This window comes from Haliotis rufescens, unplaced genomic scaffold (assembly GCF_023055435.1).
Source record: "Haliotis rufescens isolate VD_foot unplaced genomic scaffold, xgHalRufe1.0.p SCAF_16, whole genome shotgun sequence".
NCBI lineage: Eukaryota > Metazoa > Mollusca > Gastropoda > Lepetellida > Haliotidae > Haliotis > Haliotis rufescens.
Window position 1 is genome coordinate 7,838,026 of NW_025963846.1, and position 23,976 is coordinate 7,862,001.

The following is a 23,976-nucleotide window of genomic DNA, read 5'->3' on the forward strand; positions in this document are numbered from 1 at the left end:
ATCTCTAAATATGGCGTTGATTTAAACAGGTGACCCAATTGCAGTTAACATTGTGGTACTCCCAGTGTTAAACATCCTTCAATGCTCGTGAAGCTATCTTACAGAGAATGTATATTTTAATTAAGACATAAACGACGAATAGGAGTTATAAATCGCCCAATAAAACCCTGCAGGGAGAATACACCATAAGGGGGGTACTATCTCAGTGGGCAAGCACTATAAATCGACATCAGTCCGGTTGGGTTTATATCACGGCGTGTCAGCTTAATGTGGGAGGAAAACACGAAGTAATGCAGGTTTTAGACGTACGGTCACCTCTTCGTTGAAATCTCTCTCTTGGTTTGTTTACAGGACGCCTTCGCATGGCAGGGATGATACTGTATGGTGTCAGGTAACAAACACTTTTTTATGCAAAATGTGCGTGTGGTGGGTGCTCCCGGAAGGGCACTTTTTGCGAACACCTGGTGTCATTCATATTATTTTCAAATATTGCCTTTTTCCCCAGTGGAATCTGTTTCCGTTGATAACCGAAAAAGGTTACTCGGTTGACGTTTTGCATTTTCTAGTTTGACAGGCAACCGTATGTTTAAATTCTCAGAAATGGTGTTTTTGTCTGTAAACGAATGTATGATTCACTTTGTCATCATGGCGGATAACACTCCCTGATCGGCGGATCAAGTGAAAAGTGACGTGAACGATTCTCCCACACCTACAATCATGTTTAAAAGATTCCATGGGGACTATTTACGTCATGTATAGTCCCGCTGCCATGTTTCTCCAGACAATGTCGGTACCACTAAATATTTGACACTCCGGCACACAGTACTGAGTTGTATCACGAACTCTGTTTACCCCGCACCAATGCAGTCTCTGTTAGGACGAAAAGCTAACTCTTGTTTTTACGCCTCATCGATCCCTTTGTCAGAGTACGCATTTAATATGTGGTTGAAAGCGTGATGTGACCGAAAAATCTGTGTCGCTGGTCAACACAGCAGATCAACTTGGAGAAATAAATCGTGTTTCCTGGCGTTTCCAAGCTTGGAAATATAACCGTTTCCATTCGTTTCCAAAGTGTTTCAAAAAATTTAAACTGGTAAAAGGTTAGTTATAGTTTAAAATGTACACATACATCGCGGTATTGCTGATCAAACAGAACTAGAAGGTGAGCTGTGCTCAACTTGTTCGTTTAGTCATCTCGTCCAGCATTCTGAGAAATCCATACGGGGTTTTGGATTCGTCAGTTTTACAAGTTCACGTGACTATCACATTGTACATCAAAATCTGGCGACAGTCGTGATCCTCATATAAGTAAAGTTATATATCAAATTGTAAAGTCAGTTGTATAATCTTTCTAAACAGCATCCGTCAACGTTTCAGGAAGTTCATTATGATTGGATCTTGCATCGTACGGAATTTTGTGATACAATGCAATATCGCCTCTCCGTTGTTCCCAGGGTCTCGGAATTAGTGTACCCCAATGGTACGTTTCCTTGAGGTAATAGCGGTGACGTTATATGGATGAGATGGATCATTGTGAATCAGTGATGACACAAGGTGCTCGCAAAAAGGGTAACAACGTCCTGCCCTACAGGTTCACCCGGCATTCACAATGTTCATAACCAAAAGTATGTGTTGGCTGCCTGACGCCGCACAGCAGTACTCCTGTCATGGTGCCCACACTCTGTCCCGATATACCCCAAGGCCTGATCGTAACTTAGATGCTAACTGTCGTTTTTACATACGTCATGTTTTGAAAACTGACAGTAATTGTCAGGAGCATAAGGTAAGGAATATTCAGAGGTGTTGTTGAAAAGTTATGTGGCGTCATTTTCCAAGATTGAGTCTCGTTTTGATGGCACATGACAGAATTCCCCACAGAGAAACACAGAAACCCCCAGGGAAGCAATGACTTTTGAACATAAATGCCTCATAGTATTGTTTTGATGATTCTTGGATGGTTTTCCTTAATTTGTAGCTTGAATGTAGCATTACACAATAAATGTCTCTCAAAGCGCTAACAAAATGACATTATGTTTTGCCCGCGGATGTTATTACTTGTCATTGCATATCAATAAAAATCCGTTTTATGTGCACCTGGTATAGCTGCTATCTAATTAATATATGCTGGTATTGTCCAGAAGCTGTTAATTGTGACTGACTTCTTTGCGGGCTTATTTGAAATGCTGCGCATGGGGTTGAATTTATTGATGCTCCGACAGTACTACGAAGAATGAACACAAAACGATAATTAAGCCTCCAAATGTGCAAACATTTGCTGAAAAGTCCGCTTAACCCTCAACACATTGCCCCAGAACCATCGAGACTGGTCATCCTGACTGTTTAATGTCACACCAAGGTTAACAAAGTCAAGGCTATGAACACTACAAATATTCAACATCCATGTTGCTAGTGCAAATATACTTAGGTAGTTATTTGCCATGCATTTAAGCTAGGTCTCAGCTTGGTATATGCTATCGTGCTGTGTCACTACATAAGTTAACTGAGGCGCACCGGAAACATTTCGATGTATCATCATTTATTTTAAATCTCAGTATCAGTATCTAAAAAAGGCATCACGTTATTTCAATGAGTGAAACGACAGGATCCAATGTCATTTGAATGCTGAACTAGTTAAGAGATAAAGTGAAATGAGAGTGCATATATGCTGAGGCATGTCCTTCGATGAACGAGCCCATGTAGCTATTGATTACTTGCCAAACAAAGTTACGAGCCAGGGACTCTTATCAATAAAATCTTAATAAAAATGGACGAGTATGGCAGAAAGAGAGGCTTTACTACTCTGGAGAAGAGGGATAGAATATCGCAGTCATTGTTTTGCCGATGTACACTGTCATTCTGAGCGTTGCGGTTAAATAAATCAAACTGGGAATGATTTCACTTAAATACGTTTCTTTTTCATATCTCATTAAATTATCACGTTCACGTAAATTATTAGAACGAGTTGGTCAAGTGAAGATAATTGGAATGATTGTATGTGCCACAAGATCTATAGTACACCCACGAAGTCGAATATGATCATAACGCCATTTTATCGAGCGTTTGTGTAGCTCGAATAAGCATTACATTTGAACAAATCAGAACCATCATGTTCTGTAGCTCACCTTTCTTTGTTTTGGTTGATAATGAGAAAGATCACTTTTCATCATATTACACACTGATATGTGCATAAGGGACCGATTATGTAACAATCGGGTGTGGGATGTGTGTGCGGGGGAGGCAGCAACGCCAGCTTCCTAAACGCTGAGGTGCCAGATGGGATGTTGAACAAAGTAATAGGAGGGTAAGATATAAAAAACTTATTATATGTTATTCAACACACCATACACATAATGAACATAAAAAACGACATTTTCCGCGAAATCAAATTTCCGAAAGAGATGTCGAAATGCAGTAAATCAAGATAATCATAGGTTTGTAGGGTCAAAGGACGCCAACAGCGTGTTAAATATTATTTAAGTGCTGAAGGCTATTAAAGTTTAAATGCATGCAATACTGTCATAATGATGATGCAATTATGTCTGCGATGTGGGAATAATGAAATTTCCAAAGGGATGCTGACTTTTCTCATAGGGATGCAATTGCAGGTCTCGGTGAGCACTTTTAAGACACACCATTGCTTGGATCATCAATACAAAATGTTGCCTTATAAAAGACAATGTGACATGCAATAGGCTCATTTGAACGTTTGTTAAGGTGAACTAAAATATCATGTTGTAAATCCCTCGTAAATACAAAAACAGTTTGCGTGTGTTTATGTTATAATCGGAGTACCAAGCAACCATTTTGCATTCAAAACATGTCTACGGCATAAATCACAAACCCATATTTTTGTACGACAAAGCAAATATGGCACCAAGATTCTCTCAGGTTTTCTTTACAGCACAAGCATGCGATCAATAGCTACATGGATTTTCCTGTTATTTGGGGGATATCAGTAAACGTAAACAGATACCATCAACTAAGATTACACAGGACTCCTGGTCTAACGGCTAACGTTCTGGTGCAGCCATTTAATGGACACTGTCATTAGCCGCTACATATTAAAAATTCATCACCAGTTATGTAGTCATTGTACAGCATTGCGATTGCTCGCCAGTGTTTTATCGGTTTTGTCAAAAGCCGACAACACAAGGAGAGTTTTACAAGTTGATAGATCATCTTAGCGCCATTTTTGGCAGTGCTTTGAAATGTCTAATTAAAATAGGGGAATTTCTTGTCAAACACCACGTCAACGATCCTTGTGGGCGGGTTAAACGAGACGACGCGAGAAACATTGAGAGAAGCTTTCGTGAGTCGCTTGTTTTGTTTTTTTATTGATTCCAACTAGACCATTGTTGTTCTGTGTTATTGGTTGTTTTGCCACGAGGAAGCCCTTACATCTATATACAAAACCCTTATCAACCAGGCTTCTGGCGTTAACGCACTCGTTATTGGAGATTACATATGCTGTGCTAAGCATATTATGTAGGTGCTTCCTGCAACGTAAGTATTTTGTTCTCGTCAACCAGGGCATATGTTGACATAATGTGCATCATCTAATAAAGCAAAGCTTTCAAATGTAGTCGATAGGATACCTGGTGCACGAATACAAACTTCCAGGTTCACAAGAGGCGCATTTTCTTGTGTAGCTAACGGGATGTGGCTCTTTGCATGTTTGGAAATATCGATCTTTCTATCTATGTTTTAGTTCTGAAAATGCTTAACAGATTTTACGGCTTACAATCTGCAATTCGCCTTAGCTTAAGTAAAATGTATTCATTTGTAAACGAATGCAAAGCATCAGCTTACTAAATTTGAATCATTCCAATGGGGATTGTTCTGTCCGAACAGGATGTGTGAGTAGTACACCAGACCAACTATTTGCAATGGGGGAATCGATGTTGTGATAAGACAACTATGTCCTTTTAAAATAGAAGTATACTTATCAGTAAGCACAAGTCTGTGCCCAAGTGTCGCTCTGTCAAAGTATATAGATCGAATGCGTCTTTACTGCATCCAGCATGAGTGTGAGCTAAAACGTGATCCGTACGTGATCGAACATCAAATAATATAAAGGAAATTGTCTCAGTACTCCAAGGTAGTGAGTGAGTAGGGAGGAAAACCAGAAGTAATGCAGGTTTTAGACGTACGGTAATCTCTTCGTTGAAATCTCTCTCTTGAAAAAAAGTTCGAAGAAGAACAATATTTTCGGCAGATCAAAATTAACAATATTGTCTAACTGCAGATTTCATAATATAACATGTACAGAATCTGAATAGTTGGATACAAAACCATACCAAAGTTGGATCTGAAATCAGTGAGCTGTCTTCAGAGACCAAGTATTTAGGACCCGCAATACAGTTTTCAACATAAAGATGGAGGGACGGACGGCAGACAACGCGTCTCGCAATAATCACTTCCTGTGTCCAACGAACTATAATGATTATACATTTTGCAAATAACTTGGAAGTGTAGTCAGTGTTTCTGTCTGACCTTTCGTCAATAGAATTTTTGACAATACCAGTGCATGCATACATACATACACCCTACTTCAAACACAGAAGGAATTCCCCATGCTAGTCTGTCACTTGGATCAACTTCAAGTCGTTGGTATTGTTGGACGAGGGGACGTTGGAATCGATGCTGGATTGCAATCGTAACCGTGTGCTTATATTTGCAGTGTAAACTATACAGCCAAGTGCTAAATGCGAGCAATCAAACACTAGCTGTAATACCCGTGACCTACACTGACATGGTATACAGCCTGGCATAAGCTTTGTTTAACCTCGTTAAACCGAACTGTTTACGTTCCGTCGCCCTGACGGGAGGGGGATTTTCATCATATAATTTCAGTCGATAATGTGTTCCAAATGTCAATCAGAAGGTGAGGGGGCATCAGATCCGGACTAGCAGTGTTCAGCTGGAGGGGTCATAAATGAACGATATAGACATAAAGAAACCCACGTGCTATAGATTATTTCCGAAACATGTCCTGTCCGGCGTAAGGAACGATCCAGTATTGCGACGTTTTAGTCATTTAGGGTTTGATATTGGGGGTGTTGGATTGGGTTTAATATAACTTGTCTATATAAAAAATAGTTATGCTTCAGAGTGTTGAAAATAAGAAATAGTCTGCCACAAAAATACATTATTACAAGGTGTTTTCTTTAGAAAAATCAGGCTCACAGATTTAATTTGGAAAATAACTGGTGTTGGTAACAATAGCTAATCTTCAGAGAAAATCCCAACACACACACACACACACAAAACACAAACGCAAACACAAACACACAACGCACACATACACACACACAACACACACACCGGGAAATATCAAATGGTCGGCCCCTTAACATAACGCAAATCATGAGTGATATGAAACGCAGTGCTTAACAAAGAAGTACATAAGAAGAGGAACGTGTTGATTTTAAAGCTTGGCAAATCAAATACCATATAGTCTCTTCCGGTGTACATCGCCCGTGACATGTTTGTCGATTGGATTTGTTGAAATTAATTTTGAAAGTGCTAATTGCAGCTCCAGCAACACTTTGAATGAGTGTTGTTCCTTTAAAACGATGACCGTCGGTGTAATGACGTCATTGCGTATTCCTTTTGTTATTGGCTTCTGGATTAAAGCTAAACATGGATCTACAGTGAGTGAATGGCCCAAGAGTATTTTAGCATTTTCATGGCCTGTCAGCTCGATGTGTGAGGAAAGACTGACGTGATGAGGTCTGAGGCGTTAATCACTTTGGTGACACCCACTAGCATGGGCATGGTGCTGACAACTCTGGAAACATAATAAGGACGAATCTGGAATTTGAACCCAAGACCATAGGTTTCTGACACGCCTAAGGGACGCAACTCTGCACAGCGACTTGGGCGCCTCAGACTTCTACTATGATGTCAGTAATAATGATCTGATGTAAATATTTTTTTCAACACATACAAGTAGAAAGGTACTTGGTTTCTACAGCGATATTCTAGTAAAGAAATTTTGTTTTGAATGATATGTCAGTGATTTGCAACCTGTCAGTATTTTCATCAAGAGATCGGATGTTATTCCCAAGAAAGTTGATTTTGAAATTAAAATATTTAATCAAGACATGGTTGGGGTTGCGAGAAGCCATTAGATACATTATAGAACATAAACCAATAAAAAAAGAAAGCTGTGAAAAAAAAACTTCAAACGTGTGTCGGACTTAATGTCTTTCGGCAACGATGTTTTGGACTGCATCGTGTACAGAATACATTGGTGATCGGGACGAATCCCTCTGAAGGGGGATGAGCATCACAATCGAGTTCCTAAACCCGGTTCTGGTGGCGCGACTCCATTAGATAATTAAACTTTCTTTTTTCGCAAGGATGCTACCACTACGCTACGATTGAATTCTAGATGCGACTTAGTTTTGATGCGTCCCACATTGCAAACAGTGCGAGTTTGTCGTAAATATAATCTTTAGCAAATGGAATTGTCGATACTGACTATGTGAAATAATCAGGACTTACTGCCCCATCAAAGATGAACCAGGTCTTGTGGTACAACTGGGCGCGCTATCCTCACGTGAAGAAGTGATTACTTCTTCCTTCCGATCCTATTCTCAACTAGCGTTTTTTTTCATTCTTTTGCGGAGTACATGTAGGTTGTCAGGCAAGCGCTAATCAAAATGTCGCTTCAGTAAATGTATAAATATTTTCTTATTATTTTTGTATGCTTCTGATCAGAAAATAGAACTAATTTTTAACTGCTTGTAACCTTTGTTTGATGATTATTAAGGTAAATCCCCAACTCTTGTCAATGTATTTGTAAATAGCTTGACACAAGTAAAACATAGAAACTCAGATGTATAGAAATACTTACCTTAAAGGAATTCAGTGTTCCGAAGTAGATCGGCACAAATGCCAACCATATAATACATGTTGTGTACATGGAAAATCCAATGAATTTAGATTCGTTGAAGTTCTCTGGAATCTTCCTCGTTTTCACGGCATATATTGTACATATTATAATGAGGAGCATATTATACACTAAGGAAACTAAAAATGAGATGTCATCACTTTTACACTTCAGAATAATCTGTGCTTTTTTCTCATCTGGGTAGAATAACTTGGTCCCTGGGGGCTCCAGTAGAAGCCATACTGAGGTAAACAGTACTTGTATTGAAATAAGGATTCCCGCTATCACAATCTGTGATTTCGGACTTATGAAAGGAGGTCTTTTTGCAGACTTCCTTGCACTTTCAAATATCCTTGAAATTCTATTGGTTTTAGTCAAAAGTGCTGAATATACAATTGAAAATCCAAAACCAACACCAAATCTCTGGAAGGCGCAAACAACTGATGAGGGCATTGCAAGCAGGACAAATGTCATAAGATAGCAGAAGAGGCATCCGCTGAGCAACATGTAACTCAGTTCTCGCCCAGAAGCCATTACAACAGGAGTGTCATTGAACATGACGAATAGTGAGATGGTGAAGGAGGTTGCGAGTATTCCCACACCAGCCAAACAGATGGGAATAATGGCAAATAACGTATTCCATGTCATATGTTCGATCTCCAGAGGAAAGCAACCAGTCTTGTTCTCATAGGGCCATTTCCCGTCCTCACATGGATCGCAAGTCTTCTCATCCTTCACGTACTCCCAAGGGAGACACTTGGTGCAGATCCAGCAGCATTGGTCTCCAGAGCGCATGTTCTTGATGTGGCCCTCCTTACAAGGCTCGCTGCACCTGGACGTCGGGACATCGTAGGTTCCTCCTGCCCAGATGATTTTCTCCATGTCCAGTTCCAGGTTGTTAGCCCAACGCCCTATCTCTCGGTACTCGTACTGGCGGGTGGTTCTGTTCCTCTGGAAGTTCATGATGGTGTAGCGGCCTGGGGCGTTGCCAGACTTATCGAAGCTTATTTTGGCATCGTATCCATCTGGAAAGGAGATGTAGATACAGTTGTAATTGTTAATAACAAATGTTCATCAAGCTCTAATAAAGTTATATTAACATGACAACACTAGATCGTTATACTTGAAACAAATTGAATATGATTGACAGTTTCAATCATAAAGTGTTTACGGTGGTATGTATATATGTATGTTGGCTATCTAACAGTATCAGGGATGGAATATAAAAATATATACAGAACTCTCCAACATATTTTCGGTGAGCGCAAAATACGAGATAACATATTTGCAGTGTCATGCAATGTTCTTATGTCAATAATCTGCGCCCATCCACACTGTAGACGTTGATATTTCATCCACGGCGCACTAATACACAACACATGATCAATGTCCCGTCAACTATAGCACTGATTGATTCGAGGATGCAGCTTCGTCAGTCACAATCATGTTTCTCGTGGGTTTTACAATTGTCCTAATTCTATATGTCTTACGTTATCCTTCCTCTCACGACCCTTCTCCACACTACTGTGCCAGGATCCTTAGAACGCTGGCAAGACATGCTTCTCGCGAACACCTGTGTAATAACTGATTTTCAGTGATCCATTCATATAATTTTCACAGCTATTTTGCCTTTTACGCCCAATCAGTTTCGTCCTATAATCGAGCCTGGTAATACTTTGGCTTTGATGTTTTTATATTCGAATACCAAATTTACCTCGACAATGAAACTTGGTTTGTCAGCACAGTGCTCGTTAGTATCACCAACATGTCAAACGTCTGACTTTATCCACGTTATCAGACCCACCGTCATAATGACTGAAATATTGTTCGATGTGACGTTTAACCCTGGCCATGCACTCATACTAATTGAAGCTTGTGCCATGACACTGAATAGTTTTCCATTTGTTCGGCTTGATATACAATATACAGCAAAGACCGCCTCCGATCACAGTGCAGACAGGTCAAAACGTCTGTGCAGTAGACTACAGAGTGATGCAATGTAGTTCATGTCGTCATTTTGTCAGTCGTGCAGATCCCAACTGAGAGTTAATCAAACAGTCATGTCGCTTTTTATCATTTTCTGCATAACGGTTGTTTGGTCCAAACAAATTAAGAATGAAAGTCAGTTTGAAATAGCAATACTTAATATTAATAATAAACGTCTCTAACATTTCTAAAATTTCTAAAGCAATTTTGTTATGATAGAAATATTTTTTCAGCTGATTACCGGTTCTTCATCCATGTTAATCATACCTAGATACTGACACCACTGGGGTTCTTCCCTGCACAGTGTTAATATGTGGTGAGCTTGGATTGTCTGATGATGGAAGAATAACTTAATAATGCAGCCATGACAATGTATGAGTATGGCTCATCATATGCATTCGAGGGATATAAAACATATATCTTATTCCGAAAGTAGATAACATAAGGAAGGGACTTAAAGTGACAAAACAATTTCCATAATCATAATCCATAATTTCGACTTGAACATAATCAGGTGTTCATATATCACCGTTGATTATTAATGATAAGGTGGGCGTATCCTGCCCCACTGGTGGCACCCGTCACAAATACATTCAAACGCAAGGGACAGTCGCCTAAATAAGCGGCTCAAAATATGATATCGCATCTGACATCATTTCAGTGGCTGATGCTTCAAATTTGAAAAATTAGTGTCTTCCACTTGTGTACCCTAAAACGTTTTGAAAGTCGTAATAAGGCCTTGAATGTTGTAACCATGATGCAACAACTTTTGAATAAGAGCTGTATGCTTCTTGATTATCCCTAAAAAGTTGTGAAAAGGAGCTGCTTGAATATTACTCGACATAAATAGAAAGTTTACTATTGCAAAGTAATAAAGATACAGTCTTGTGTTCCTTTATTCAACTTGTCTTTCGAGTCGCATTCTCCGTGAGGAGATAATATGCAATGGAGATATGTTATGGGGGGTAAATGATTGCACACCAGTAACGTTAAGTATGACATCAATGAATAACCGATAAATCGACCTGGTCATGGTACACGGTTCCTCGCACAGAAGCCTGTGAGGAGTTGCCTGTTCACAATTACTTCTCACAATATCATTAACATTGTCCTATAGTGTGGCATGCACAACTGTCTACACAGCGTCTTCATATCGCATTACAAGTCCTCTACATCGCATTACAAGTTCCTCTACACCGTCTCTTCAGTGTCTCTACGGCGTCTCTCCTCCCCTCCCCCCCCCCCCCCCCCCCCCCCCCGCCACCCCCTCCCACTTACACCCAGCGTCTCTACAGTCAGTCTGCAGCATATCGACAACGCATCCATAACGCCTCTGCAACGTCTCTCAGCGTCTACAACCCGTCTACAACCCCACTACAACCAGTCTACAGCGCCTCTAAAACGTCTCTACAACCTGCCTGCGGCGCCGCTACGTCTCTACAACCCGACTGCAACGCCTCTACAACGTCTCTACAACCCGTCTACAAGTCTTCCACAGCGCCTCTACAATGTTTGAACAACGCCTCTACAACCTGTCTACAGCGCCACTACAACGTCTCTACAACGCCTCTACAACTCGTCTATCGCATCTCTACAACGTCGCTACAACCCACCGACAGCGCCTCAACAACGTCGCTACAACGTCTTTCTAACGCCTGTACAACCCTTCTATCGCATCTCTACAATGTCTCTACAACCTGTCTATCGCATCTCTACGAGGTCACTACAACGTCTTTACAATCCGGGGGCGGTCGGGTAGCCTAGTGGTTAAAGCGTTCGCTCGTCACGCCGAAGACCCGGGTTCGATTCCCGACATGGGCACAATGTGTGAAGCTTATTTCTGGTGTCCCCCGCCGTGATATTGCTGGAATATTGCTAAAAGCGGCGTAAAACCATACTCACTCACTCACTCACTCACTTTACAATCCGACTACAACGCCTCTACAACGTCTTTGCAACGTCTCTACAACAGGTCTACAGCGTCTCTACAATGCCTCTACAACGCCTCCACAATCCGTCTACGGTGCCCCTACAATGTTTCCACAACCTCTCTACAACCATACTACAGCGACTCCACAACACATTGACAAGGTCACTACAACGCTAATACAATGCCGCTGCAACTCCTCTACAACACCAATAAAAAGACGTATAAAACGCCTGTACAACGCCCTATTTATGTTTCTAGCCCGTGCTCGTGGGTTCCACCAAAATGGTAAACGTCTAAGACCAGCATCACTTGTCCTCCCAGATCAAGCTGGCACCCCGCTTTATTGCTGAAATACTGATGTACTAGGGCCCAAATTCTCCACAAGTTCTCTACAATGTCTCTTCAAAGCCTCAAGATAAGATCACGTCAGAACCAAATGCATCTCACACCTTGCAAAAATAACAAGTGGACGAGTGTCAATTTCCTTATTGGAAACAGTAATCTCAGTAATAGACAATTACTTGTTTTCTACAAGTGATATCTGACTTGGTTTGTAGTCCATCAATGTAGGATTCCGTAATCAAACTGATGCTGAAATGGGGATTATTCAAATCATTGCCAAATGTAATGTATATGCCTTGTCTTAAAGATTGTAGTTGGTTTTCTGTTGACGAGAATGTGTTTGTTCTGTTGGAGTGATTGTGTTAGGGTCTGCGAAGCTCAGTCATCAAAGGATGTTAGAGGAGATTCACTTGAGAGGTTGGGCAGCTCCTTCGGTTGTGTTTACCGCTATCTCTTTAATAATTCTATAGCAAAATGGAGATTAAAGAAAAAACAGAAATTAGGATTTTCACTGATTTTCCCTTGATGTTGAATCATTCAAAATAATTAGATTTTGAGGGAGGTGGGTTGGAGAGCATATCAAGTGTCTCCACATGATCACTTTCTAGGTTTGAGGAACTGGAATAATGTTTTTGAACTCGGTATCCGAACAGAAGCCGTGTCATTTAGAGGAATTTATATGCAGATCCAGCCCATATCAATTCAATAATAGCGCCTCACAAAACATGAAGTACAAGAAGTTTCTATTATTATGAGACAACCTACATGGATGTTGCACCATTTGTTAGTTTCATGTTTCTAATCGCCACAACGACCACAGTTTGATGCGTGCCTAAACTTTTAAAATGTTTTTTTCTCAACTCATAACTCAAGCTCACCCGACCTGAGAAATTCCAATAAAAGGCACTGTTCAGTCTGTGCATGAAATGTGAAAAGAAATGTAAATGGTTGAGTAAGGTGTTTCTTATTTCCGATCGAATTCCTAAGGGGTTATACAAAAGGCGTTTACAGTTATTGTATTCATACTGTCAAAGGTACTCAAACGTTCACATGATACCATTGATTTCCATTATATTTTTGTAAAAGCTGTAGCAGTGTTTCCCAGCTAATTATCGCTATCATCAAAATCGTTTGGCATCAATGTAACTATGTTTGCTTTTGTCCATAACAATTAACCAAGTGAAGTAATATGTTCTAGCCTCGAGTAATAACGCATATATGCGTGCTGATCTGAACATCACAAGCGTAACAAAGTCTAATAACATTTCATAGATGATCTGATTGATTTGAACACTTTTATCCATTGTACCGTTTTACCAATTTGGAACTGCTTATAGGCAGAATATAGACAGGGCTGACGTTATCATCTCTTTCAGTGTCAGCTTAACATCAGACAACGATGCCACTCAGACCGTTTTCTGTTCTTGGTACACATTGCTTTTCTCCTTCAGTTGCCCTAGCACAGATTAGTACATACTAGGAAACATATCCAGCCACACATACTCCTCAACGCTCACCTAAAGAGAACATTCGACTAGACGAAACTGATACCCAATTACTCCATTACAAAAGAAAAATTGCGATTCCCCTTACAAAAACATAAATATCTCTTTTCCACAATGTTATCCCTTAAGTGAATCGCCCGACTTTGAGTCCCATTGGAGAAAATAAGTCTGTCCCCAGAACAATGTAATGTAAAAGAAGAGCCATGGAACAGCCTTGGCTTTCTACTCAAAGAGAATGATACTTGACAAATTTTTTGTATGTTTGTCAGCTGGGACTCAGCACATGACAAACATGGCTGTTTTGTGACTGCCGGAGATTGAGGGGAGATACATGGCGGCTCAGAGATGAAAACATCCTTTCAAAGAAAAAACGGTGTAGCAAAGGGGTCGTCACGGAGTGACACGTCCATACAAAATTGAAAACTTGGTGCCACTGAGACGGATGGTAGAGGCTCGAAGCGTTCATCGTGTCTCACTCACATATTTGAACTAAATTCCGAATCTGAGAAAATCTGGAGAACGGTTATTAGCAGATCCTTCCCGAAGACATTTCATTGGCTCAGAAAACAGCGAGAAATAAAAATGTCACTTCTCAAATCAATACTTGAGATTGGACACCTTTGACCTGAGATTCCACTCGCTTGCATTATGGCTCTTTTTTTAATTATCAACCTTTGAGATGTATTTGGTTCGCTTCCAAACGTTCATGTTAATATGTAAATAAGAGGAACACCGAGACTAATTATGTCATTTTCATTAAGCCTATGCAATAACGCACAATAGTTTCAGTTCGGAAGGATATTGTTTGAAAGGATACCATCATCGATCATTCAAACTAACACAACAATCCATCACTTTTAAATCGATTTAGGAGGCATCGGGTTTGAGGATCTATACTTGAATAACGATGAAACAGCGGGGACTTGCAACAAATAATTGATGAGCGTTTTTCATAAAACCTTTGATCTTTACAAGTTATACATTAATTGCCCCTATGCATGCTGTTAACGTAATACTTAATGATAGTCCTTCAAGGAAGGTTAATAGAAGTTATTATTCAAAAACGAGTCATTTAACATACAACATGAAATACTGTCACATCACATCATGTTTTTCTATAACGACGATGGTTGGGTGTACTGCGTAGTAAAACGTGACCTCTTGGTTGTGGTTAGATCAATTTATTGCAACAGCGCAACGGTATTAGGACATTTTATGTTGCAGTTTACCAACTTTCTGCTGAATTATATATCACGCTATCCAGACCATTGTGACCTTTGACTGAATCCTAAAGTGGACCTTCTCAGACCGATTGAACCTACAAATTTAATTAATTGTACTTGTTAAAATCACGCAAGTCAGCCATGAGCATGCAGGGCTTTGCGTGACACGGGACAATCTAACACGCAACTGGTTCCGTTGGCCACAACGTTTCCCGGGCGGAAGGTGGGTTGCACGGCCCGGCTGATGTGCACAATGACCCACGTAAACACAACCATGAAACCCTGCCAACTCAAAGTCTGATTTCACTTGAGGATAAATTACAGATCGTACTTTGCACAGGCTGCTATAATGCCATCATTAGGCATGATAGGCATTCTCTTTGTTGAAGGTTATTGCCTTCTAATACCCGCAGGTACTGCCGACAAGAATGCCGCTCAGACCAAGCACGCAAGTCCGAGTGTAGGAATGCCGAACAAGTGAGGCTCGATTGTCAATACATGCAGTATTTAATGTCCTTAGTGTGTGATTGACATGGTGTCTGATCAATGTGTATTGATTCTTTTGTATACATGCCTTCATTGCATATTTTTTGAACAAAGAAACCATGTTGGTTATGTCATTGGCACAGTGATCTGACAAAGAGCAAATACAAATGGACCATGCAGTTGATCAGATGAATATCAAGAGTTGGGTGTTATACACCTTTATTTACATGTAAAATATTGTTTCTCCAAGTTTGGTACACATTAGTATCCGTTTCCAATAAATGACTAAAAAAGGAACAACAGGTGTTATTGATATATCGCGAACTGCCTTTACTATTAAGCTATTCGAGAGAAAACAATTGCCATGACTTTGAAGATCATGTTCGGCGTTCATATCCACTGACAAAAAATCATAATTACATAAACGATTTAAATTTATTTTTAAAAAGCGCTTATCCGAAAGAGTCTTTCAGAAAAAGACAGTGTCCCGTTGCAGTTGTTAGATGGCCATGGGCATTTATAGATGATGCAGAATGTTAAATTTGTGCAGCATCGATTTTCCAAGATTATCAAACCTTGAATATATTTTGGGCCGGATTCTCAAACACGCTTGCAGATTCCTAGACAGGTATAAGAAATTGGTATTTGCATTTGACTGGACATATTCTTTTTCTTGACGTAAGTAAACGCCGCATGCTCCTCAGACGCACGGTAAACTGTTTACAGGTGCGAGGGAATCGATCTAAAAGTGGAGATATATAGTTCTTCACGTCTGCAAAAACTTGAACCTGTGATACGATTGCATATTCATTAGCCGGCCAAACTCAACCAATTACAACCATTCTTCCACCAACAGCAAAACGACATTATGCTACATACTTCTCTTTCAAATGGCTTCACTCACCATTTACATGTGTGCCCATAGACTGATCAAGACGAGATATATACTCATCCAAAAAAAGGAAGGCATGGGTTATATTCATCTTCACATATGAAGTAGCGGGTAAAATATGTAATACTATGGTGATATTGTCCATTTGGTAACAAGTTAATACACTCATCTGTTGCCATTACGTAGCAACGACCAAATGCAGAACAATACAGGAACACAGCAATCTCGGGATCAATGCACATGCATGTTTATCACGTAAATAAAGCGACAAAACCCTTTCGATATCCAATAGAAATCGAGTTTATTTGTACGATTCTGACCATATCATGAGCATGTGTTTATGAATCTCTATCAAATAGTAATGATACCAGGTGTTCGCGAAAAGGAGAGCGTATCCTGCACCACCTGTGGTACACGTCACAAACGCATGCAAAGACTAGTCAATTGTTCACCTGAAAAAACACGAGAACATGTGGTCAAGTCAAAATAGGGAATTGTATCTGACATCATTTTTGTCACTGGTGCGTCATATTTGGAAATGGCCTCCACATGTTTTCCATAAAACCTTTTGAAAGCTTCAATGAGGGCTTAAATGTCCATCCATGGAATGTCTTCATACTGAACCCGTATCACACACCCAAACATGGTCATGCGTTTCTTTTTTTCGAGGAGTATATATGTGATGTGTTTTCACATGGTGAAATGTAAGAACTCTTTTAAAAGTGCACAGAAGAAACCTGGATGAATAGTACCTTAACTCCGATCATAAAATACATATAGTCAGATGATATGCAAGTTGAGCTGTTAAAGTTTGTCCCTCTGTGTCGGACGTCTATGACAAAGGCATCAAGATAAACAGCTCGATGGAGAGCAAACATATCATCTCCGACATACGAGAACGTGTGACATGTGCTGGGTCGGATGCCGCTTTGAATAATATTTAAGTATATATTACTGTGGGTGATGTGTCGTGGGAGGACGGTACACGGGTGGCTAATAGTTGTCACTTATTGAAACCTGTGATCATGGCTATGATTGAAGAGCATTTGTGTACGAATTAAACATGAGAACCCATCGTACACAGAACCTGACATGACCAAGGGACACAACTCTGCATAGTTGTGACACTTGGCTACACGTGTTTACCACAAATGTGGAACACAATAGCTGAAGAAATTACTGACTACCTTTTGAGCTCAAATTGAAATCCGTAATCCCATCAATGCTTTCACAAAAATGTATTGCCCCAGTATACACAATATATCCGGTGTTGAGCTGAAGGCCACGGGGGAAAATACCTCAATTTAAAGAAATCACCCTGAGAGTTTTTTTACGAATGAGAAGATGTCTGCAAGGCCGAAGAACACATTTCCAAAAGCCCTTTCCATGTTGAGAAAGTGTTACGTATAACAGAAACTATATTCTCGCGAGACATCGTGGGACTAGAACGAGATGATACAAGAACACTAAGTGCAATTACGCTGACTGTTTGAGGAGAGAACCCTGGAAAAGGATTGGTATAAATGATAGCACTTTAATTAAATGTCGGTAGAGGAGAAATCTTGTCGCAACGTTTTAGAGCTGTTTTCAGTGTCTAGCTCCCCACATCCTGCTACGTCCTTGGAAAGCAATAACTTGATGTAGTGCATTTCCTTCAACACGACTCCATCGGGGTCGGGCATTAAAAATTAAATAAACCCTTTTAGTCTACTGTGGTTAGGAGGAAAATGTGTCAGTGAGAATTCAAAGATGGGTAAAAATCAATGCCGGTTCAGGCCATGTAGTGTAAAGCTGGCGTATATTCGTCACAAGATGCAATATAGACAGACACTTACACACCATGCCCTACACAGTAAGCAATGTTAAGAACCTTTCAAATACTGCACAATGGCGTCTATGTATGTGGTAATTCTTGTCTACCCGGTTTGAATATTTGTTCAAATGTTTGTGCTCTTTCAGCAGACAATAGGCCGAGGGACGGAGACGGGTCTGGCATCTGTTCGTGCTGCAGTGAGTGAGTGAGTGTGTTTTGTTTCGTTTGTTGTTTAACGCCGGACAATGCCAGCTTTATGACGGTGCTCTTTAACAAATTGGGTCTGGACCAGACAACCCAGTAATTGACATCATGAGCATCGATCTACTTAATTGGGACATGGTGACATGCATCAACAAAGTCAGCGCGCCTGACCACCCGATTCCGCCTCTTTGGAGAAGCCGAGGTTGCTGAAGACTATTTCTAACCCGGATCGTCACGGGGGTACTGAGTATGTGGATGAACGGGTATTAATGATGTAGGGATATTGGTACAACGACTGAACAAACCATAGGTTAATAGTGTGATCCTACACGCACCAGGAGTACAATGATGCAAAATGATTCACATAACTGCTGATAACAAAAACAAAAACTATTGATCATCGACATGTCGACCATCTGACCAAGGTGTGTTGCGCGAGTCATACCTACGCCGTGCTGATGCCTAAAGAGAGACAAGTAAGGGATAATAGATGCATCTACCTAAACATGAACCACAAAGGTAGGAAAACAGGTTTTGGCCAATGGGGGCCTACGCTGCCCGAAACACCAAAGGGGAGAGAACTGGAGATGGCAACAGGGAACCGTAGACTACACAGGGGGAGATAATCATGGGGCAAGTGGGCCTTCGCCGCCATAACATCGCACATGAAATTCCAAAAATATTTAAAAGAAGTAACATATCAAAACATCGATATCAATCCTCTTCAAATCCTTTTCATACAAACAACACACCTTACAATGTAATTATGAGTCTTCGTGTTGATAATAGGGCAACACAATTACTGAACCTCCAACTCGGAACAAAGTTATTAGAAGGTATGGTCTCGTTGATGCACTGGACATTGCTTCCAGTCTTTAGTACCACAGCCAATCTCAAGTAGATACGAGCCAGACATTCTATGACAAGGTACATGGACAAGAAGCCATAATCCTGTTGACTCGGAAAATGAAAATGTTATCCTAATATGTGTAAGTCTCCCGAAACAGGCTTTATCGATTGACACCGACACATGATACAAAACGCCATGTTTTCATAAGGTTGAATCTAATAGTTGTATTATGTGTGTTAGGGCCTGTAATCACGGATAATAGGTCTGTGACCGGATCGTACACAGGCGGATACGGTCACAGACACAGGAATTACATCGTTTCTGTCGGGAATATAGCAGCATCAATTAGGCTGATGAAAGGATGGTGTGCATAAGTGCATTAAACAATACCTGTTGACGTTCTTTATCATACCGCCATTTCACCACCTTTCAGACCTGTCTCAACCACTAAGTGTTGTTTCAGAGACTAGCCACCGAGTCGAGATGACCTGCCCGATATTTATCGTCATGTGACGGGTAGTATCTTTAGTTTTGGAAATAATAATAATATCATTATTATCGATTTTGTATGTTTACTTTGGAATTATTATTATTATTATTATTATTATTATTATTATTATTATTATTATTATTATTATTATTAATAATAATAATAATAATATTAATAATGTCCATATTGGAAGTGGTGATAAGCACCAAGATAATCATCATCGTCAGTATATGTATGTTTACTTGGGAAGGTATAATAGCAATAATCATCATTATCGATATATCTGTTTACTTTGAAAGCATTACTAACATATCTGATGGTTACAATTACCATCCCAACAAGGAATGTTTCGCAAATAATAATCCTTACATTTTCCCATATAATATTATATCTCGCGCCCTTTTGGTGTATTAATTGTGACAAAAGTTTGACAATACCAGAACAGAACCAGAACCCAATTAACCGGCCAGTATTACTAACAAGGCATTACATGTTCAACATTAAGCAACACTGACAAACACTGAAAGTTTCTATCCGGTATTTATTATTAACAAGGCATCACGTGTTGAACTTAACGAAGGTTTGACAAACACTGAACGTTTCTATCCGGTATTTGTAAATTACAATGCATTACACGTCGTTAAGCAAAATTAACATACATTAAACGTTTATATCCGGTATTTATTAATTACAAGGCATTACGTATTGAACTTAATGAACGTTTGACAAACACTGAACGTTTCTATCCGGTATTTGTAAATTACAATGCATTACACGTCGTTAAGCAAAATTAACATACATTAAACGTTTATATCCGGTATTTATTAATTACAAGGCATTACGTATTGAACTTAATGAACGTTTGACAAACACTGAACGTTTCTATCCGGTATTTATTAATTACAAGGCATTACATGTTCAACATTAAGCAAAAGTGACAAACACTGAACGTTTCTACCTGGTACTTATAAATTAAAAGGCATTACGTATTGAACTTAATGAACGTTTTACAAACACTGAACGTTTCTACCTGGTACTTATTAATTACAAGGCATTACGTGTTCAACATTAAGCACAATTGACAAACGCTGAACGTTTCTACCTGGTACTTATTAATTACAAGGCATTACGTGTTCAACATTAAGCAAAAGTGACAAACACTGAACGTTTCTACCTGGTACTTATTAATTACAAGGCATAACATGTTCAACTTTACGAAAGTATGACAAACACTGAACGTTTCTTTCCGGCATTTATTATTTCCTTGTGCAATATGTGTACACCTGTTAGACACACTCAGTATTGTGCTGTACTAAACATGTTTGTAGAACTCCAGACTATGGTTGCCGAGCAACCACACTAACCATTTCCCCATCACATCATCTCGCAAGGATAGTCACCACGCATATAAACATCTGCATCTTCTGAGAACTGACCCCACTTATACACCACTATCTTGCAATCCCTAAAAATAAAAGCCCCGTCATCCATTATGCATGCTGCATGCTTTCAACGCAGTAGTCGGTGTAGATGATGTTGTCAGTGCCGTATGATCACTAGTGCATGATGATACCGATACACAGGCCTAATACATGCTCTTCCCTCGTGACCAATTTCGCAGCACCAATCCAAATAGATAATCCGATCTACATTTATTCAGTCAACGACCCTCTCATCGTAGCCGTTTTGTCAAACTCAATTAGCGAAACGTTTGCAGGGGCAACAACGCCCCAGGGTGGTCCTTGTGTCAGCATATTGGCATCCTTCAGCTACTGAAATAGTTAGCTTATCATTTAGGACAATCGTGCAATTTTGCCATGACAAATCTGAAGGTATATAACGCAAACACAAGCCATAAAATCGATGCTTAATCTATTACTATAGCGATCATAAAACATTAATGAGGTCTTTAAGAGAAATGCAAATGCTGGAACAGCCCGGTGTCTTCAACGCCTGAGATTTAAAGTCAGGCCTCTGGAGGTCCCTCATGGCCCTTATTAAAATACTTCCATCGTAAATACACAGTAAGCTCGAGCTTACTGTTGAATGGATCGATGTGTTGTAGACATACACAATCAGATTAAACCCTGTTCTCGTGGATAGCTTCGCTTTCTTGTGAGACACTCGGGGCGATGGTTCAAGCTATACAAGTCTGGGGGGTTTGGGCATTTCACGTCGTAATCTTCCGTTGACGTTTAATCGGTTAGGGTGAGGTTTTAGGAAAATAGTTTTATATTGCTGTGTCATTTATTGACGGTACACGGACAGCCCCTACGACAAGAAACAATTCAAGGGATTATGTTTTATTGAATGACTGATCCGACTAAATAGAATTTTATACAGATATTCTTTGTACCATGATGGTAGGAAATTGAAATTGAAAAAAATGTTTTACAATGTGATCAGCATAACGTGGCGTTATGATAATTCCGCGCTTTACAATGCGATGGAAATGCGCACACTAAGCTTATAACTTCAACCCATATAACTACAGACAAATAATCCTCTTATAACAAGGTTTTCGTCATACGGTCATTGAACCAGAGGAAATTGTTTTTTCGGGATTTACGCAATGAGAAGACGTCATCATACGTGAAGGCATTTTATTGACAGTTATCGCGAAAGGTATTGATAGAGTTAGACTTTATTTCATATTTATATCTCACTAAATGTAAACCTTTCTATTTTAGCCAAGAAAATGGGTTTAGAAAAACATATAAATATGATAAATGTACATGCACGACCTAAGGTGCAAATATTATATACACTATCAAATGAAACATATTCCTGAGAAGTATTGACACATTTTACACACGTGTTCGCCTTGGATACTTCAAGTTGAATTACTGGTTGCCGAAACAAATACATACAGTATTGATTGAGTAACAGCATGCTCTGTGTAACCTTGGTATCGGCTAGAGTACTTTGTACTGTTAACTATAAGATTTTCAATGCATTGATCATACTTTTGTGTTTTACAAAAATATTATGTTGTGCCAGGTAACAAAAAGATTGTGTTGTGCCAGGTAACTAAAAATATTGTGTTGTGCCAGGTAACTAAAAATATTGTGTTGCTAGGTAACTAAAAATATTGTGTTGTGCCAGGTAACTAAAAATATTGTGTTGTGCCAGGCAACTAAAAATATTGTGTTGTGCCAGGTAACTAAAAATATTGTGTTGTGCCAGGTAACTAAAAATATTGTGTTGTGCCAGGTAGAATAAGGATTGCGTTCTGCCACCTATATCAGGTGGCCTAATCATTTGTATTATTTCAGGTAGACAATGGATGTCGTTTATGTCAAACAAATGCATGCCAGAAAAAAACAAGTGTTTGGTTGACAGATCATTTATCCCGATTCTCGACATGGGTACAATGAGTGAAGCCGTGATATTATTGGAATATTGCTAAACGCGGCGTAAAACCACAATCACTCACTCACTTATTTTGAAAAAATTGCAAAGGAATATACACAAGGTATCCATGTTGAGCTATCCTTGATAATTCAAAGATAAATACAGTAAACTACGTTTATAACGAACACTCTTATAGCGAAATGTTGGATATGGCGAACTTATGTTTTTAGTCCCGAATATATGCTGTAGTTATGATGTACATATGCTTATAAAGAATTAAGGTTATAACAAACTAAATTTAGTGGTCCCTTTTGAGTTCGTTATAACCTTAGTTTTCTGTATTATATGACCATTTGTTACTACGTGTTTAAGTGATGGGCAAACAGCAGCCCTAGTATAGGTACACGCCCCGTCACTGGTACTTTCTCCTCCATCGGTATTCTCGTGGCAGATGTGTTGCACGGCGACGCTTCGCTTTGATTGTACAACGTAATTAAATCCCAGTTTGATCACATGCTTCTTAGATAAAGGATAACTTTTTAAGAAAGATCTATAAAAGTTTTCAACAAGGGAGTGTCCCGTAATAGAGGGGGCCCAATCCTGCAGCAACACATCAAATATTGACGACGCGTAACAGAAACCTATCAAGATCCTCGTCTATGCCTTCCTTGTTCTCAGAACCTATCTTAATTTGCTTGGAAAATTCGATATTTTCAAACGACAAAAGAAAGGTAATTTTCACAACTTTCCATATCCCCTCATTGCGACTCATTTATCATGTAGCTTGTCTGTGCAACGTTTCCAAGACGGTAGCATGGGGACGTGGAGGAAGCGGCCCCTGACAGCGACGCAGCAATGGAGCTTCCTACAGCTCCATAAAAGGCGCTTAGTGATGGATTGTTAGATTTAGTATTACTGCCCTTATTCCCCCTGAGGGTACCGAAATGTAGAATGAGACACTTTCAATATGGCTCTCTGTGTCCCGGGTAAGCTGATGGTTAGCA

General features: G+C 39.7%; 1 protein-coding gene across 4 annotated transcripts in view; it reads right to left on the minus strand.

The window, feature by feature from the left end:
- LOC124134084 (metabotropic glutamate receptor 3-like) overlaps positions 1-23,976 on the minus strand; it is a 152,450-nt gene that overhangs the window by 16,352 nt on the left and 112,122 nt on the right. For all 4 annotated transcript variants that reach the window (XM_048396827.1, XM_046498729.2, XM_046498736.2 and 1 more), the window contains one exon: positions 7,862-8,922. In XM_048396827.1, the coding sequence (XP_048252784.1) occupies positions 7,862-8,922 (1,061 nt within the window). The remainder of the gene's footprint in view (positions 1-7,861; positions 8,923-23,976) is intronic.